At 59.1% G+C, this 18,200-nt stretch overlaps 3 protein-coding genes across 4 annotated transcripts; all 3 read right to left on the minus strand.

The window, feature by feature from the left end:
* Positions 1-2,707: 2,707 nt before the first annotated feature.
* On the minus strand, positions 2,708-6,627 carry AOC3 (amine oxidase copper containing 3). 2 transcript variants are annotated; one of them, XM_040087372.2, is made up of 4 exons: positions 5,003-6,627; positions 4,617-4,902; positions 3,469-3,598; positions 2,708-3,316 (listed from the first exon to the last, which is right to left on the minus strand). In XM_040087372.2, exons 1-4 carry the CDS (start codon positions 6,570-6,572, stop codon positions 3,014-3,016), a joined length of 2,289 nt encoding a protein of 762 aa, XP_039943306.1. In that variant the 5' UTR covers positions 6,573-6,627; the 3' UTR covers positions 2,708-3,013. The 2 variants fall into 2 exon arrangements, with proteins under 2 accessions (XP_039943306.1, XP_058279658.1); XM_058423675.1 differs by having other exon boundaries at positions 4,617-4,876; positions 4,965-6,603.
* Positions 6,628-7,928: 1,301 nt separating this feature from the next.
* LOC120763789 (membrane primary amine oxidase-like) lies at positions 7,929-11,915 on the minus strand. Its single transcript, XM_040087352.1, has 4 exons — positions 10,346-11,915; positions 9,065-9,350; positions 8,727-8,856; positions 7,929-8,213 (listed from the first exon to the last, which is right to left on the minus strand). The coding sequence occupies exons 1-4, from the start codon at positions 11,913-11,915 to the stop codon at positions 7,929-7,931; spliced, it is 2,271 nt and encodes a 756-aa protein (XP_039943286.1).
* Positions 11,916-13,137: 1,222 nt separating this feature from the next.
* LOC120763627 (membrane primary amine oxidase-like) lies at positions 13,138-15,886 on the minus strand. The gene is made up of 2 exons (XM_040087068.1): positions 14,320-15,886; positions 13,138-13,151 (listed from the first exon to the last, which is right to left on the minus strand). Exons 1-2 carry the CDS (start codon positions 15,884-15,886, stop codon positions 13,138-13,140), a joined length of 1,581 nt encoding a protein of 526 aa, XP_039943002.1.
* Positions 15,887-18,200: the final 2,314 nt, after the last annotated feature.

Genomic DNA, 18,200 nt, shown 5'->3' on the forward strand with positions numbered 1-18,200 from the left:
CTTTGCTAACAGGGGTGGCACTTCTCCTCCCCGCCCTGCTCCACTGGGTTAACCCCTCCTGCCCCATCAGACCCCGGCTGTGGGTACAGAGCCAAACACACAACTCATCCTGCAGTGCCCACGGCCGTCCCCTCCACCCCAGCTGCACTCTGCTGTCCCTGGTAGCACTGCTGGCACTGCAGCTTTATCATCCACAGCTGCCAGTGCACGGACACACAGCCCTGCAGCAGCAGCACAGCGTGCCCAGCAGCTGAACAAGCAGCAAGGCATTAATGATCAACAGCCAGTGAAATGCATCACTTATCTCCCTCCTGAGAAAATTCACGTCAAGATCCTTGAACCCCTGCCCTGTGTTGTTTGCCTCTGTGGGAGCTGTGTCCAGTTCTGGGTCCTGCTGACCAACAGCAGCAGTTACAGACCCCATCCTGCCCCCTTGCCCATGCAGAGCCCAGGGAGCCACGGGCTCTGACAGGCAAAACATCAGCAAACCTTGCTCCCTGGGATATGGGCATGGATGGCCTGTGGGAAAAGCAGGCAAAGGCCACAGACTCAGCCCTGCTGCAGGCATGTCCTACCCAGCCTGGCCTTGCTGCACCCAAGGAAGGTGGTCCCAGGCCCTGGACTGAGGTCCTGACCTGCAAAACATCCCAGCAAAACATCCCAACAAAGCAGAAGTCTGCACAGAAACGGAATTATTCTTGCAAAACAAATTCCCCAACAGCTCATTCCAGGGTCCTCAGCTGCGAGTGGCTTTGGCCAGCGTGAAGGAATGTAACAGGCTTGGCTTCTGTTCCAAAAATATTTTGAAACCGTCAGCAATAAATCCTTCACAGGAGATTTCACAGCGGAAAATGGGGCAAAAGGTGCTGGGGGGTGGGGACAAGCACTCCAGTCCCCTAGGAAAAATTCACTGCAGGAAAACTGGGGCCACACTGGGGAGAGGGCAGGAAGCAGGATGGAAGCAGTCACCTCCTCCCTCCCAGCACGGAGGACAGAGCGGCTCAGCCCAGTACCCCCTCTGCACATGCCACAGCTCAGGACTGTGCCAGCGGTGCCAGCCTCCCCACGGTCCCAGTGCTGCTCCCTGCCCTGCCCTGGGGATAAACCTCCAGCCCCAAAGTCACTGCGTGGACCTGGGGCAGGGCAGGGAAGGAGCAGGAGCTGCCTGGGCATGGCAGGGTTCTTCAGGGTTCTTCAGGGTTCTTCATCCTGGCTGGTTTGGCAATTTCTCCGGGTGCAGCTCATCCCCTGCACGGCTGGGGATGTGCACTGTAAAGCAGCTGCCCGCCTTTCCCAGGGAAGGAGTGGGGCCAGGCTGGGGGAACCCAATTTCTGCCCCGTGCACACCAAGCCCACGATCAGCTGGCAGCCAGGAGCTGTGTGACTGCAGTGGCAGCTGCCGGCTCTGCGACACGGTGTGCCCGCCATTCCCAAGGCTCCCGAGGCAGCTCCGGCGCCAGTGGGTGCTGTAAAGTGCCACGGGCTGTGCCAGGGTTTGGTCCAGAATGTTCCCAGGCAGCTGCAAGGTGCAGGCTGTGCTGCGGTCACTGCGTCAGCGCACGAGCAGAGTCCAGGCTGCGCCACACACGTGCAGGGAGCCCGCTGGACACGACCTTCCTCTCACACAAGGCTGGCAGGAGGCTCTGGGCACAGCCCCTGCTGTCACCCCAGGGCGCCCAGGGACCGCTGCAGCCTCACACTGAGCCGTGGCCTGAGCTGCCCTCTCCTCCCACCGGCTCTCCCGTGTGCTGCTGCAAGCTGAGCTGGCTCCTTGGTTCACAGGCCACAGCTCTTAGGGCTGCTCAAGCCCATCACAGCGTGTTCTGAACAGAGCCATCCACTACAGCAAGGGGTCAGAGGGGATGGATACCCACCATGCCCCTAGGGACACCCTTGGTCAGTGCAGCCGCGTGCCAGGGCCGCACCAAGCTTCTCGGTGTCCCCATGCCAGGCTGGCACAGCGGTGCTGGGCTCTGTGGGATCCTGCAGCCTGGAGCTGCACATGCAGCTGTGGGTGTACAGTCAAGGCTCCCCACACAGAGGGGCTGAGCACGCTGGGCAGCAGCCAATTCCAGAACTGATTAACGCAGCTCAGAACAACTGTTAAACATTAACATCCCTTGTTTGCTCCGTATTCCCTGGCAGGAGCCTCCTGCCAGCACCGGGGTCCAGGAGCATCGCCAGGACACACCGACAGCCACATGGGGCACTGGGGCAGCCCCACATCCCCTGGATCCCCGCAGAGCTGAGCCAGGGCATCAGCTCCCACAGCACCTGGATCCCCACAGAGCTGAGCCAGGGCCATCCCCAACAGGGCATCAGCTCCCACAGCACCTGGCCACAGGAGACAGAGCAGCACCCGTGAGTTACGGCAGTTTGTTCAGGACAAGCACCGGAGTGCCGGTTTATTGGAACAGCGCAGCCTGGGCAGTGCCCGGCCCATCCCGGCCGTGGGCTCCTCCAGCAGCCTCCCAGCCAGCCCAGTGCAGCACCTCCAGCTGCAGAGCTGCAGCTGCAGCAGAGCCTGGCAGTGCCTGGGCCCGGTGGGCTGGATGCTGCAAAGGCTGCGTGGCCGGCGAGGATGTTTTGGGCATCCTGCGGCAGGATGCAACACCACGCCACTCACTCCTGCCCCCGTGGGCAAAAGCTCAGGTGGAGCACAGCTCCAAGGGCAGCTGCAGCTTGGTGTCACCTCGGCCAGCACTGCCACGCTGTGAGCACCGATGATGGGAGGGTGGTGGAAGCCCCATCGGGAAGGAGGGGAGCAGCTGCGGGTACCCCACAGTACACAGGGTGACATCCAGGACGAAATTTAAAAAATCGCTCCCAGGGGCTGTTTCTCAGAGGCTTTGAGTCCTCCTTCAGCAGTGCTGCAGTGCTGAAACAAGAACAGAGCTTCTCCCAAAACGTGACCCTGAGCACGGGACACCCTGGGCGGGGGGAGGGCAGGTCCTGGTGTGGGACAGAGACCCTCTGGGTGCCCACCCGAGAGCTGGCAGCAGCCCCCGGCCCATCAGAGCCCGCCCAGAGGCGGTGCCAGGCTGAGGTTGAGGAAGCCCCCAAAGTGGAAGGGGGGCAGGCGGGGGGCACAGGTGGTGGCAGAGGACAGGCAGGCAAGGGGGTTGGCCCCACATGCCCCAACATCCTCTTCACTGCTGAAGTAGACGCTGTCAGATGAATCCACCGAGGGGTCCTCGTTGAAGTAGTTGTAGGGCCTCAGGAAAAAGCCGACACCATTCCCCACGGTCACTGTGTTGGGGATGTCCTCAGCATGAGGGACGTGCAGGAAGCCCACAGTGATCCAGGCAACCAAGTCCTGGGAGAAGAGGAACGAGGCGTCTGTCAGGCTGAGCAGGACTCTGCCAGCCCAGCAGCTGCTGGCTCTGGGACAGGTGCAGCTTCTGCCCAGGGCAGGAGCCAGGATGGCCACGAGGTTCAGCTTCTCTCCATCCCTGGGACCCCAGTTACCTCGTTGGTGATGGTCTCGTTGTTGATGAAGTCAGCAAAGGTGACAGTGGGCGTCCAGGGGTCGTTCTGGTTGTAGATGCTGGTGCTGGTGGGCTCCTCCTCCTTCCTCCGGGTCACAGCCAGCTGGTACCTGCGGCACAGGGAGCACAGGGGTCTGTCCCTGCCATCACAGGGAGCACAGGGGTCTGTCCCTGCCATCACAGGGGTCTGTCCCTGCCATCACAGGGAGCACAGGGGTCTGTCCCTGCCATCACAGGGAGCACAGGGGTCTGTCCCTGCCATCACAGGGAGCACAGGGGTCTGTCCCTGCCATCACAGGGGTCTGTCCCTGCCATCACAGGGGTCTGTCCCTGCCATCACAGGGAGCACAGGGGTCTGTCCCTGCCATCACAGGGGTCTGTCCCTGCCATCACAGGGGTCTGTCCCTGCCATCACAGGGAGCACAGGGGTCTGTCCCTGCCATCACATGGTTGCCCTGCCAGCGCAGGGCAGGGCAGCCATGGCAGTGCCAGCTGGGATGCACTGGCACACCGGGGCTGGATGCATCCCTGGTCTGCCCTGGGGCGGGGAGGGAAAGGGCTGGGAGGGCAGTAACGGGCAGCAGCCCCAGCATCTTTGAGCTTTGCAGGGGATCCCTTGCTGCCTGTGGTTTTCCAGCGTGGCTGGGAAACAGGAATGGATCCAGGTGCAAAGGCTGCCACTCAATGCCCAATGCACTCCCTCAAGCCACGGCTGCTTCTCCCCCGCACCGACCTCCCCAGCACGAGCTCCAGCAGTTCACCCTGGCAGTGGGACTGCTCTGTGCTTATCCCAAGCACTTTCCAAAAGGCATTCTGTCCTCATGAGAAGATATCACACCCTGGCGATGCCAGTGCTTCCCTTAGGAATTTGTTCTGCAGCCCACTTCCCCTCAAAGGGAAAAACACAAGGGGTTGCTCTAAATTAGTCTGACGTGGGGTCAGATTCCTGCCTGTGAACTACCACAAGCAGATGTCATTGAGCAACATCTCCAGGAGATTTCAGAGCCAAAAGCTTTGCGTGTTTGCTGTTTAACCCCTCCCTGCAGCCTGGTGCAGGCCTGCCCAGGGGTGACAGCGTCCCTCCACCAAGAGCAGAAGCAGCTGAGGCTGCACAGCCCTGGCACCCACCTGCCCCAGCTGATGGAGCGTTCCATGGAGCTGCTGGTGGGCAGGTGCTTCCCAGCAAAGCTGATGACCTGGATCCGGTAGCTGCGTGGATGCTCCCACTTGTTGGGATTGGGGCTGACAAAGGAGAGGTAGCGGGGCATGGGGGCATTGAGTGGGAATGCTGCCTGGTCCTCCTTCTCCAGCCTTTCCCTGCGGAGGTACGGCCGCTCAATGGTGCTCTGTGCGCTCCAGGGATCTTTGACAAACTCGTACTCCATATCCTGGCTCTCCAGGGAGTTCAGCTGCCCTGTGAAGCAGAAGAGAAAACCCTCTCAAGCTCTGCACCCCAGGCAGAGCCTTAGGCCACACAGTAAACCACAGCCACGCACAGGGGTGGCCAGACCTACCGTCAACATCCAGGTCCACCTTGTAGTGGATGTGGTGGAGATGCATCGTCGCCAGCGTGTGGGGCCCAACCCTGTTGCCATAGTCAGTGCCTCGGCCGTGGAGGAAGGAGGAGCTGATGTAGCCAGTGGCGTGCACCCGCACCTCCACAGCCCCGCTGCCATGGAACATGAAGTCCCAGATGTAGTCGTAGTTAATGAGCGTGGAGATGGTACGGATGACCAGCGTGTTTTTCCGCAGCCCGCCGTAGTACAAGGACTGCGAGTCGGAGAAGTGGCGCCTCAGAGGGAGGGCGGAGTCGTGCTCAAAAATGCAGAGTGACTTTTGGTTGGTTTTGGGAGTGTCTGACTCGGCCAGGTAGTGCCGGTCCACGTAGGTCGCCGTGTAGGGGCAGTCCAGGCCCCGCACCAGCTCATAGGCAAACCTGCCGATGCCAAAGCTGCCGTCGAGGTAGCGGGTGGACATGCCCCCGGGGCAGTTGGAGCCGTACAGGGCTAAGGCTTCCTGGAGACTCAGCTCATAGACAATCCTCTCCCCACGGTACCTGATGTCAAAGAGGCGCGGGCCGGTGTTGGGGTTCATGCCGAAGGCGATGCTCCAGCCCTGGAAGGTGACGCGGTTGTTCCTGACGCTGTAGCGGGGACCCTGCGGCTCGAACTGCAGCGGGCCCGGGGAGCCAGGCGGGCGCCGGGGCTTCATTGAGCCCAGCACTGCCTCAGCCTGGGGCTGCTTGAGTCTGACCACCTCCAGCGCACCGGCCACAAACTCCTGCTCCAGATCCCCGGTGCTGGAAAAGTACCGGCCGTTGTAGAAGACTTGGCGCAGCTGCCACCGGGAGACGTGGAGGTCCCCGTGGTCCACCAGCACCTCCAGCCCTACTGGAGACAGGTAGTAGCCGGTGCCAGGCACATTGTGGAAAAGGACAAACCAGGTCACGCGGTCACCGGACTTGAAGCCCCGTGGGGCCGTGGTGAGGATGACCAGGTTGGTCCCGTCAGACTCGCAGCACGCAGCGAGGAAGCGCGGCGCCTTTTTCAGCTCCCTCTGAACGAGGGCGGCGATATCCACGTACTCCTTGCCGGTAACGGGTCTGCGGTGGTAGGGCACCTTCCCCCCGTACTTGTGCACCGTCACGTCTCGGTGGTACGCCGGCGCCGGCAGCGGCCCCACCACGTACTCGGTGATGTTGGGCTCTGGCTGCCTCCCAAAGTACAGCACAGCCAGCGCCTCTCGGTGAGGACGAGCCCCGCCGCCGTCCAGGAACCGCAGCACCTCTGCCTTGGCGGGGACCTGCAGATCCACGGAGGCGATGCAGTTGTCCGAGGGTTTGGCGCGGGACGCGTCAACCAGCGGCACGCCCAGGTGTCCCTGCAGGTACCGCACCACCTGGGACATCTCCTCGGGTGTCAGGTCAGCAAAGACCAGGCTCTGGCTGTCCTCGACGTCCTCCTGCTCCGGGGGCAGGTGCTGGCACCTTCTGGGGCTCCTTTCTCTGGTCAGCAACACGCAGACCAAAGCGAATATCGTGGCTAAGGCCAGACCAAGGAGGATGAGCACGGTTTTCAGGCTCATGCCTGCTGGGGCACTGAGTGCTCCCACAGTCTGGCAGGACGCGTTTCCAGCTGCGGAATCCTCCCAGCTACTCACTAGAACAAGGGGCTGGGTTGGCTCGGGTTTTTTTTCCTCCCCTCTTTCCTCAGCAGGGAGCAGCCTGGAGGAACTTGCAGGGAGAGTGCAAGGGGACGTCCTCACACATTGTCAGGATTTGCTGGGAACCATAAAAGGCAAATATGCTCTGCTCCCCTAGAGGGTCATAATTTTAAGTAAACTCAATGTTTCTACATCTGTCCTTCCCCTCTCGTTTCAGATCCTACACTGCAGAGCTTGGAGAGGATGGATCCAGTAATTTAGGGGAAATAAGCACATTTCTCATTCTCCTCCTTCTCTTAACCCCACAGATGCTGGGCAGGCAGCAGTGCCTGTAGAGATAAACCTTCCCTGTGCAGAGCAGTGCTAAACACAGCACCACTGCCCCGTCCTGACACAGCTCTGCCATCACAGCGGTGATCACTGCCTGCTGCTGCCAACACCCCCAGGGTCCTGCAGCCGGGAGGGAGGGGACAGCTCTTTGTCACCTTGCAAAGGTGCCCACTGATCCTGAGTTACATCCTAGCACAGATGGGGCTGCGAGGAGGGGAACAGGGGCACCAGAGCCCAATCAGCATCCTGGCAAACAGGCAGTGGCACTGGCCACGCTGCATCACCAGCAGCCATGAGACCCCTTCCTGCAAGGTCCTGTCCAGATCCCTCCCTTGTGCCTGGCACTGAGGTCCTGAGAGCCACAACGCACCAAGCCCTGGCCACGACAGCCTCCTCCCAACAGCCACAGGGCTTGGTGCCAGTGCCCGCCTCAGCCCATGCCCCTGAGCCCTGGGGCACGCCCCAGCTTGTCCCTCCTGCCCTCCAGCTGGACATCCCCGTGCCCTGAACAGCCAGAGCCACACTGCCGGGCTGGTTTGTGGGCACAGGAAACATGGCAGAGACCAGCACCACCCCTCGGGAGACGCTGCTGTAATTTGTAAGAACGAGACACCGGAGAGCATTGGACCAGCACCATTTTCATTATTATAACCTGAGGTATGCACTACACAGCACTTGCTTCTACAGCAGAGGAACAGGATTTTGTCCTCACTTTCCTCTGGCGACAGACTCAAATTCAGGAATGAACAGATGACTTTGACTCCCATCTCACACCATGCTAGGAAGATCATGCTTCCCTTTTCAAGAGCACTATTTCAAAAGCAACGATAAAATGTGAAGTCACTGGACAACTGAAAATTGAGACAACGTCACTAAAAAGCTGAAAATGGGAGACAGAACGGTCAGCCTGGTGTCTCTGACCACATCTCCTCACACCATCCTGTAGCATTAAAGCCTGCTCATATTTCGAAAACCATCATAGGTGAATGGGGGGAAGTTTGGCAAACAAGAGGCAGTTTTGGGCAAGCAGGCAAGAGGGTTGATTTCACATGCTGTAAAGTCCTGCTCGCTGGTGAAAAACACTCCATCGTGGGAGTATATAGACGGGTCCAGGTCATAGTAGTTGTAGGGCCTCAGGAGAAAACCGACCGAGTTTCCCACGGTCACAGTGTTGGGAATATCCTCAGAGTGTGGAATGTGAAGGAATCCAGCAGTTATCCAGGCAACCAGGTCCTAGGCAGGGAACAACCACAAGCCCAGGGTTACTTCAGGAGCTGCAGCAGCAGTGACCAAAATACACAAGGGGAGACAGGGAGTGACAGAAGAGGAGCAGGGGGACCCCGATGGGCACCAGCCAGCCGCATTCCCACCAAACTCCCCTCTGCTGGGAAAGAACTCCTCCCTTCCCCAAAGACCTGCCACCGCCATGGCTGCAGATACCCACCCAGTGGAAGGGCCCAAGCTTTGACCTCCACGGCCCCACTCTGGCCTCACAGAGATTTTCATGATGTTTTGCCAGCATTTCTCCACAGGGAGAAAGAAGCTTCTGCTCTGCATGCACCCTCTGTGTTCTCTGACCAAAGTACCGAGCAGACACACAGAGAAGGGGGTGCTCAAACCCACTTTCCTCTTTCCTCTGGGCTGCTGCTCTCACAGCTGGGCCCATGGGCAGGGCTGGAGTCTCTCTGCTCCTTGGGGCTCCCGTTGAGCCTGGGAGCTACATCCCATCCCTGGGACCCCAGTTACCTCGTTGGTGATGGTCTCGTTGTTGATGAAGTCAGCAAAGGTGACAGTGGGCGTCCAGGGGTCGTTCTGGTTGTAGATGCTGGTGCTGGTGGGCTCCTCCTCCTTCCTCCGGGTCACAGCCAGCTGGTACCTGAGGACAAGAAAAGAGCAGCCCCCCGAGGCAGGGCAGAGCTACATCAGCTCCTGAAAGCCTGTAGAGCACAGGCCTGCCCCAACGCAGCAACCCCAGAAGAGCGCTTCCCTGCGCCTCCCATCAGAGGACACCCAGCAATGCCCTCCCAGCTGGCAGGGCTGAGGGGACCTCTGAGAACCTGCTGTGCCAGCCAGAACAGCCTGACCTCGCCCAGCTGATGGCCCTCTCCATGGAACTGGCTTCAGGCATGTGGTCCCCTGCAAAACTGGTGATCTGGATCCTGTAACCACGCTGGTGGCCCCACTTGTTTTTGCTGTTGGCTGCGAAGTAGATGTATCTGGGCATCTTGGACTGCAGTCGGAAGGCAGCCTGGTCCTCCGTGTCCAGGACTTTCTTGGTGAGTCGTGGCCGCTCTATCTGCTGCTCTGGGCTCCAGGGAGCCCGCGTCATCTCAAACGCCATGTCGTGGGCCACGAGGGAGTTTTTCACCCCTGCGGAGCCAAAATGAAGTCACTGAGGAGAGTGACCACAGTCCCCTGTTCCCCAAGGACATCACAGTGCCTGCTCTCCCTGTTCTCCCTCCCTGCACCCTGCGCTCTGAGCACCAACCCTGAGCAGGAGCAGTTGCTGCTCTGCAGCTCCACGTGCCATGTGCTGATCTGTGCACCCCGTGTGCTGCTGATCTGTGGCTGGACACTCGTCCGAGCCAGGCAACACCACTCTGCAGCAACCGCTGTGAGAGACGAGGGGACAAGGGATGAGCCTCACCCCAGGGCAGAAGAACAGGTTTGCTTCCTGTGCAAGCACAGGCTAATTAACCTGAGCACAAGCTTCGTTACTGCTCATCCTGCACAGCAGAGGCACCTGGAGCAGCCCAGGTGCTGCACACATTTGCACATCACAGACAAGAGCAGTGTTGTGCTGCTCTCAGGCCCTGCCACAAGGAAGAGACATGGGCCCAAGGTTTGGAGCTACAGGATTTGCATGGGAGCAAATCGAGCTGGGGGCAAGGTGACAAAAGGCTTCTGAGAGCACTCGATGGCCAGTGCCTGTGCAGGTCTGGCAGAGGGGTTGTTGCTCAGCACCCCCTGACAGTCCCACCACGAAGCCCCTCTGTGTTACACTCCTTTAACGCATGAGTTCTCAGCTTTCATAAAAGCCATTTCACAGCTGAACCTGTGGACATCTGTGAGGGTTGGAGCCCCACAGAAGAAGGTCCATGCAGAGCTGAGCTAATTACCTTTCTTTTCTCACATGAAAAAGAAACTTTTAAGCCGACACCTCCCCTGGCAGTATTAACAGTGACAGTTTGATTTCATCTCCCTTCTCCCTGTTCCTGCAGTTCTGCCGCCCCCACTGCATGCACACCACCCTGCTCCACAAGTGAAAAGGAAAACCTGTATAACCACCAAAAAAGTAAATATTTTTGAGTCTTAAAATATTTGAAGAGTACTATTTAAAAAGGAGAGACAAGATCCAGACCTACCTCCTACATCCAAGTCCACCTTATAGTTGAAAAATTGGGTGTGTATGGTACCCAGGGTGTGCTCCCAAAGCCTATTGCCGTATCTCAGGCCGTCCCCATGAAGAAAGGACGAGCTTGGGTAGCCCGTGGCCTGCACCTTGCCCTCAATGGCCCCGTTCTGGTAGAAAATGAAGTCCCACACGTAGTCGTAGTTGCCCACGGTGGCAATGGAGCGAATGACCAGAGCGGAGTTGACCAGCCCCCCGTAGTAGAGCGACTGCAGGTTGGAGTAGTGGCGCCTCAGAGGGGAGCCCAGGTTGTGCTCGAAGATGCAGAGGGAAGCCTTGTTCCTCCTGGGCCTCAGGCTGTCCGACAGAGAGTGTGTGTCCACGTAGGTGGCCAGGTAGGGGCAGTCGACCCCCGGCACCAGGGGCGAGGCGTAGCGCCCCAGGCCAAAGCTGCCGTCCATGTAGCGCGTGGACATCCCTCCCGGGCAGTTGGAGCCGTACACCGACAGCACCTCCTGCACGCTGATTTCATAGGCAACCCTCTCCCCCTTGTGTCGGATGTCAAACAGCCGCAGGCCCGTGCTCACGCTCATCCCAAAGGCAAAGCTCCAGGCCTGGAACAGCACCCGGTTGTTCCTGACGCTGTAGCGGGGACCCTGCGGCTCAAACTGCACCGGGAACTGCGCGGCCTGAGGCGCTCGAGGCTTCATGGACGAGAAGTCCCCATCCCACGCTGCCTTGCTCACCTTCTCCACGCTGATCCGACCCTGCACGTAGGCGCTCTCCAGCTGAGCCATGTCCCTGTAGTACTGCCCGTTGTAGAAGACCCTGCTCACCGCCCACTGCGAGATGTCCAGGCTGCTGTGATCCACCAGCACCTCCAGCCCCACCGGGTGCACAAAGAACCCACTCACGTTCTGAAACACGACAAACCAGGTGACCCGATCGCCGGACTGGAATCCATGAGGGACCGTGGTCTGAAACGCCACATTGGTTCTGTCATACTCAAGGACTTCTTGCAGGAAGGTCGGTGCTGCAGCAAACGCCTTCGTCTCCAAGAACACTCTCAGCTGCTCGTACTCACTGCCCAGCGTCGGTCTGCGGTGGTAGGGCACCTTCCCCCCGTACTTGTGCACCGTCACGTCTCGGTGGTACGCCGGCGCCGGCAGCGGCCCCACCACGTACTCGGTGATGTTGGGCTCTGGCTGCCTCCCAAAGTACAGCACAGCCAGCGCCTCTCGGCGGGGACGAGCCCCGCCGCCGTCCAGGAACCGCAGCACCTCTGCCTTGGCGGGGACCTGCAGATCCACGGAGGCGATGCAGTTGTCCGAGGGTTTGGCGTGGGACGCGTCAACCAGCGGCACGCCCAGGTGTCCCTGCAGGTACCGCACCACCTGGGACATCTCCTCGGGTGTCAGGTCAGCAAAGACCAGGCTCTGGCTCATGGATCCTGTCTCCTCCACGACGCCGGGCTGGGATTCACAGCTGGGCGATCGCCCGCCCCTGCTCAGCAGCATGCAGGACAGAATGAAGATTATCACCGCAGCCCCGACCAGGAGAACGTAGGGAAGTCTGGGGTTCATCACTCCCAGTGCAGTGACAGCACATGCAGCTTGGCTGAAGAATCCAGAGCCCATCCCTCACCTGCAGACTGGGCTCTTTATTCATTTGCAACTGTGGGTGTGATGGCAGTGCTTGTGAGGTGGGGAGGGAACCTGCAGCTCCTGTGGGGCTCTGAGAGGAGATCACAGGTCCCAGCCAGTTTGGCTTGTTTCCTCCCCACCCCAGATGTACTTAAGGAGCCAGCAAGGGAGCCGGTGCCTGCCTCGCTCACCAAGCTACTGACGGCTTTCTCTGCTGCAGGGTGACACCACAAAGAGCCCCAGCCTCATCTGTCCTAGGGGCCTTTGTTTCTTTCAGTGTTTCCCAGGACGCTCCATCTCTTCTCTCCTCTAGGATGGTGGTGATGGCACAGAGGAAGGCTCAACCAGCCTGGTCCTTCTGCACCCAGCGTCCCCAGACCGGCCCCACTCCCCTGAGGGGCCGGTCTGTACTGGCACAGCCCGAGACCTGCTGGCTCCCAGCACCTCCACATGCCAGTTCTTCCTGTCACCATTCTTTGTTGCCTCCAAGTCCTTCCCAGCCCTGAAGGAAGGGACCTGGCAGCTCCAGGCTGGCTCTGGCTGTGGGCAGACCAGAGGCAGCTCCCTGGAGAGAAAAGGCAGCACTTGCTGAACCATTCCTGTCCCATTCCAGCAGCGGTGATCTTTGCACAAGAGCTGCCCTGGACAGGAATGGTGCGAGGTCGCTGCTCCTGTGCAGCCATTGGCTCCTGCAAGGCTCCCCCATGGCTCCTGGCCCCACGCAAGGCAGCGACGCACACCGACGGCAAGGATGGATTTTTGGAGACCAGGGCCCACCAGAACCCCTCCTGTTGGGAAGAGCCTGAGGCACAGGCAGGAGGGGCCAGAACCATCACAGCACTGGTGCAATTCACCCCATTTGCATTAGCGTTAAGTTAGGAATTAGGTTTTCCTTCTCGCTTCCAACGAGGCAATAATCGCCCTTTTTCCCTGCAAGCCCCACAACCGGCCCCAGATCAGGATCCAAGGATCTGTGTGGGCAGTGACCCACTTCAGCAGTGACACAGCTGTGTCCCCCGGCGCTGGAAGGTGGGGCTCCTGTGGGAACTGCTCAAGCTCCCTGCGTGGCCCCGAGCCCTCTTGCCTGGAACACGGCTCCCCTCTCGCCACAGGGAACGAGTCTGAGATTTACACAACTCTACTCAAGAGCATTTGACAGCAGTCAGGGCTCAGGCTCTGTAAACAGAGAGGGGCACTGAGGGGCACTGAGGTCACAGAAAAGGACCTTGCCCCCACACAGGAACGGATTTTTGGCACATCCTTAAGCCTTGCTTACAGGAAGGAACCAGTGTCAGCCCCGATTTGGACCACCGCAGCAGCAGCACCATTCAAGGCCACACAAACCCCTGCATCACAGGAGGACATGTGCTGGCACCAAAAGCTTGCTCTGGGTTTAGCTGCAGCTTGACCAACAGAGCTCTGAGATTACTTCCCACAATCCAGGAGACAGCCAGGATCCCTGGGGCTGCGTTTCACTTTGGGCTGCTTCAGACGTAGCTGCTGCCCACCAGTGACCTCTTTGGTGCTGTGCAGATGTAAAACATTTTCCCTCTGCCTTTTACAGAAGGGGGTTTCCAATAACAGGCCCCACGTGTGTCCCCACTGTCCCCGGGCTGCAGGTGCTGCAGTCGCCTTCTGGGGGACTCCAAGGTGCCCCTGAGGCTGAGCATCCCTGCGCTCCCAGGGTGGCTGCCAGCACCTCACTGTGAGCCAGGGGCAGCTCCTGGGCTCAAATAGCCCTGTGCACACATCCCCTGCCAGCCTGTGACTGCACACGGGAGCAGGGGAGCTCGCTGGAGTGGCTTCACAACATGGGCTGCAATGCCCGAGTGTTTCCTCAAGAGAAGGAGAGAGAGCTGCAGGAGCTCAGCCCCACGGAGCACCAGGGCAGCTGGCCTGCTTTGCATGGGGCAGTGAGAGACTAAGAGGATTTTCCCAAGGGAGAAGGAGTGCCAGGACCGGCACTGGGCGCTGCAAAAGCAGGCTCACACTGTCTGTGCTCAGACAGGGACAACTCCCTGTCTGCCCGCCCGTGCCTATGGCAACACACGCCGTGCCAGACGTGAGGCCTCAAGGAAACACAAACATTTTTCAGCTGCTACCTTTCATACTTTCCCTGAGCTGAACACAGAGCTCCCAGAAATTCCCACTGCTTTCCACTCAATGACCTTGACAGACTGTTTCATATACAGAAAAATAATCTAGCAATGAAAGAAGAGGTTCGGAGAATAAAGAAGCAGAGTTCCGACGCCAGTTATTGGGGACTGTATGAACAAGGAGGCAAACTCAAAGCTCTAGGGTTTATCAGAACAGTGTCAGGTACGAAAAGGAGATCCAGACTTACCTCCCACGTCCAAGTCCACCTTGTAGTTGACAAAGTGTGTGTGTATGGTACCCAGGGTGTGCTCCCAAAGCCTATTGCCATATCTCAGGCCATCCCCATGAAGAAAAGATGAGCTTGGGTAGCCCGTGGCCTGCACCTTGCCCTCAATGGCCCCGTTCTGGTAGAAGATGAAGTCCCACACGTAGTCGTAGTTGCCCACGGTGGCAATGGAGCGAATGACCAGAGCGGAGTTGACCAGCCCCCCGTAGTAGAGCGACTGCAGGTTGGAGTAGTGGCGCCTCAGAGGGGAGCCCAGGTTGTGCTCGAAGATGCAGAGGGAAGCCTTGTTCCTCCTGGGCCTCAGGCTGTCCGACAGAGAGTGTGTGTCCACGTAGGTGGCCAGGTAGGGGCAGTCGACCCCCGGCACCAGGGGCGAGGCGTAGCGCCCCAGGCCAAAGCTGCCGTCCATGTAGCGCGTGGACATCCCTCCCGGGCAGTTGGAGCCGTACACCGACAGCGCCTCCTGCACGCTGATTTCATAGGCAACCCTCTCCCCCTTGTGTCGGATGTCAAACAGCCGCAGGCCCGTGCTCACGCTCATCCCAAAGGCAAAGCTCCAGGCCTGGAACAGCACCCGGTTGTTCCTGACGCTGTAGCGGGGACCCTGCGGCTCAAACTGCACCGGGAACTGCGCGGCCCGAGGCGCTCGAGGCTTCATGGACGAGAAGTCCCCATCCCACGCTGCCTTGCTCACCTTCTCCACGCTGATCCGACCCTGCACGTAGGCGCTCTCCAGCTGAGCCATGTCCCTGTAGTACTGCCCGTTGTAGAAGACCCTGCTCACCGCCCACTGCGACATGTCCAGGCTGCTGTGATCCACCAGCACCTCCAGCCCCACCGGGTGCACAAAGAACCCACTCACGTTCTGAAACACGACAAACCAGGTGACCCGATCGCCGGACTGGAATCCACGGGGAGCAGCTGTCACGACTGCAAGATTGGCTCCATCATACTCCATTACTTGTTGCATGAAAGCCGGAGCTGAGGGGAACACTCTGCTCTTTAGAAACTCTCCAACCTGCTTGTATTCAACAGCCAGCGTCGGTCTGCGGTGGTAGGGCACCTTCCCCCCGTACTTGTGCACCGTCACGTCTCGGTGGTACGCTGGCGCCGGCAGCGGCCCCACCACGTACTCGGTGATGTTGGGCTCTGGCTGCCTCCCAAAGTACAGCACAGCCAGCGCCTCTCGGCGGGGACGAGCCCCGCCGCCGTCCAGGAACCGCAGCACCTCTGCCTTGGCGGGGACCTGCAGATCCACGGAGGCGATGCAGTTGTCCGAGGGTTTGGCGCGGGACGCGTCAACCAGCGGCACGCCCAGGTGTCCCTGCAGGTACCGCACCACCTGGGACATCTCCTCGGGTGTCAGGTCAGCAAAGACCAGGCTCTGGCTGTCCTCGACGTCCTCCTGCTCCGGGGGCAGGTGCTGGCACCTTCTGGGGCTCCTTTCTCTGGTCAGCAACACGCAGACCAAAGCGAATATCGTGGCTAAGGCCAGACCAAGGAGGATGAGCACGGTTTTCAGGTTCATGCCTGCGGCTGGTCCAGCAGCATTCAGAGGCTTTCAGAGGAAACTTTCCAGCTCCTGCCTGTGTCAGTGTATGCTGCACTGGATGGATTAGCACAGAAAGTACAAAAGACTGGGAGAGGCTAGGGGAGGAGATCTGAAACCCTTGGTGACCAGAAAGGGCAGATCTCCTCTCAGCTGCAGCCTCTTCTGTCCTCCTTCATGGCAGTGCCCTGAAAGAACTTGTGGAGATGTAGGGTCAGTGACTCAGACAAGTTCCACATAATTCCGTTACTTTTTCAGTCCAGCCTGGCTTCCTGAGGCTGCCTGTAAAAACGGAGATCCTGCAGTCAGCCTGAGGTGGCTGTGACCACTGTGAGGCTCTGACAAGCTGGGAATTGTTGCCACACTGTACAATTTCACCTCTTTACAACTCACCGATTTTCCTTGTTTATCAGGCTGCTTCCTTGTAAACATTCTCCCTGGCAGCACCATTCCAAGCTTGGAGTTACTTTTTATTTAATTTTTTTTCAGTCTTCCACACGGAAGCCTTTGCTGAAAACACATCCTTCTGTGTAGCAGCAGAAAAACCTTGGCAGGCATGGAGTTGTAGTTCAGGATGAGAATCAGGCCCCAATGCGCTGTGAACAACCAGCTCTTAATTTGCACCTCAGGACAGCCCTGAGCCAATTAATGCCCAGCACTGCACTGTCACAGAATCATCCAGCCTTTGTCTCTGCCTCCAATTCACAGATAAACTGAGGTGCAGCTTCCAAGAGCTTCCCTCAAGGATGGAAGAACCCTGAACCTGCACCTGGCAGCAGCCAAGGGCAGTGCCCGCTATCGGTGCTGCCAAGCCACAGTGCCCAGGCTGGGCAGCCACAGCTGCCCTCTGCCCCCCTGACGACAGTCCCTGCTGGCCTCAGGGCTGCTCACAGGCACTGGCAGAACGAGGCAGCCAGAAGGACTCGGTGCTCCATCCTGCCACGCAGCAGATGCTCGGGGTAGACAAGACGCACCACCCTGGCTCCAGGCCCAGAGCTGGTGCTGAGTAGGACAAGGCATCCAAGAGAACCAGAGCTGGAGATTCAACCCAATATTTCCACTCCTGTTGCCAGCCTCACCTCACTTCACCCTCGTCTTCTCCTCTTCCTTGTGGCAGATGGGAGGCAGCACCCACCATCCCTGGCTCTGCTCCCTGGGTTTCAGCCCCTCTCTGCTCCTCTGGCTGTGCTCAGACACCACGCTGGGAGGCAGAAGGCCACGTTGCCGTGGGACACTCTCCATTATCCTCACCACCACTGGCAGCCTGAGCTCTCTTCAGGGCAGGCTGCAGCTGTGAGGCCAGGAACACGCTCACCCTCTGTGTGCCAGCACACAGGGCTCGGCCTCGCCAGCCACCACGCCAGGAGAGCCTCAAACCACAGCACTTGCTTCAGGAAGTCACAGTGCCAGCAAATGGGGCTCGGACACAGCAAGGGGCAGGCACAGGACAGAAAAGAAGAGCCATGGCTGCATGGGACAGGGCTGGAGATTCAACCACATCAGGTTTGGAGCACAGAGCAGCAGCACTGCTGTGTCCTGGGTCGTGTTTGGAGCACAGAGCAGCAGCACTGCTGTGTCCTGGGTCGTGTTTGGAGCACAGAGCAGCAGCACTGCTGTGTCCTGGGTCGGGTTTGGAGCACAGAGCAGCAGCACTGCTGTGTCCTGGGTCGTGTTTGGAGCACAGAGCAGCAGCACTGCTGTGTCCTGGATCGTGTTTGGAGCACAGAGCAGCAGCACTGCTGTGTCCTGGGTCGGGTTTGGAGCACAGAGCAGCAGCACTGCTGTGTCCTGGGTCAGGTTTGGAGCACAGAGCAGCAGCACTGCTGTGTCCTGGGTCGGGTTTGGAGCACAGAGCAGCAGCACTGCTGTGTCCTGGGTTGTGTTTGGAGCACAGAGCAGCAGCACTGCTGTGTCCTGAGTCGGGTTTGGAGCACAGAGCAGCAGCACTGCTGTGTCCTGGGTCGGGTTTGGAGCACAGAGCAGCAGCACTGCTGTGTCCTGGGTCATGTTTGGAGCACAGCCAGGACATACCTGCTGCCTCCCGGGAATGGGACAAGTGTTCTGCTACACACACCAGCACAGACAAGGTGAGACTGCAGCAGAACCTCCACAGCTGCTCGACAAAGCTCGTGTGGTCCTTTCCTTCAAGAAGCTCACAAAGAGCAGATTGTTCAGGTTTGACTTGGCCTCTTGGGTTTGCATCTCCAGCTCCTCAAAGCCACGGCACAGGCTGCAATTACAGAAGGGCCCTTTCCAAGCAGCACAGCAGTAGTTTAGCAAAACTCCACAGGCC

Source organism: Hirundo rustica, chromosome 27 (assembly GCF_015227805.2).
Source record: "Hirundo rustica isolate bHirRus1 chromosome 27, bHirRus1.pri.v3, whole genome shotgun sequence".
In the NCBI taxonomy this organism is placed as follows: domain Eukaryota; kingdom Metazoa; phylum Chordata; class Aves; order Passeriformes; family Hirundinidae; genus Hirundo; species Hirundo rustica.

What these genes read in the sequence shown, in the direction of transcription:
- AOC3 (XM_058423675.1), bottom strand. Translation starts at nt 6,572, where the DNA reads ATGAGCCTGAAAACCGTGCTCATCCTCCTTGGTCTGGCCTTAGCCACG. An exon ending in CGCTCCATCAGCTGGGGCAG is followed by an intron (nt 3,599 to 4,616) that starts GTGGGTGCCAGG and finishes CCTGTGCCGCAG; the next exon opens with GTACCAGCTGGCTGTGACCC. An exon ending in ACGAGACCATCACCAACGAG is followed by an intron (nt 3,317 to 3,468) that starts GTAACTGGGGTC and finishes CTCTTCTCCCAG; the next exon opens with GACTTGGTTGCCTGGATCAC.
- LOC120763789 (XM_040087352.1), bottom strand. Translation starts at nt 11,915, where the DNA reads ATGAACCCCAGACTTCCCTACGTTCTCCTGGTCGGGGCTGCGGTGATA. An exon ending in GGTGGACTTGGATGTAGGAG is followed by an intron (nt 9,351 to 10,345) that starts GTAGGTCTGGAT and finishes TTGGCTCCGCAG; the next exon opens with GGGTGAAAAACTCCCTCGTG. An exon ending in AGGGCCATCAGCTGGGCGAG is followed by an intron (nt 8,857 to 9,064) that starts GTCAGGCTGTTC and finishes TCTTGTCCTCAG; the next exon opens with GTACCAGCTGGCTGTGACCC.
- LOC120763627 (XM_040087068.1), bottom strand. Translation starts at nt 15,886, where the DNA reads ATGAACCTGAAAACCGTGCTCATCCTCCTTGGTCTGGCCTTAGCCACG.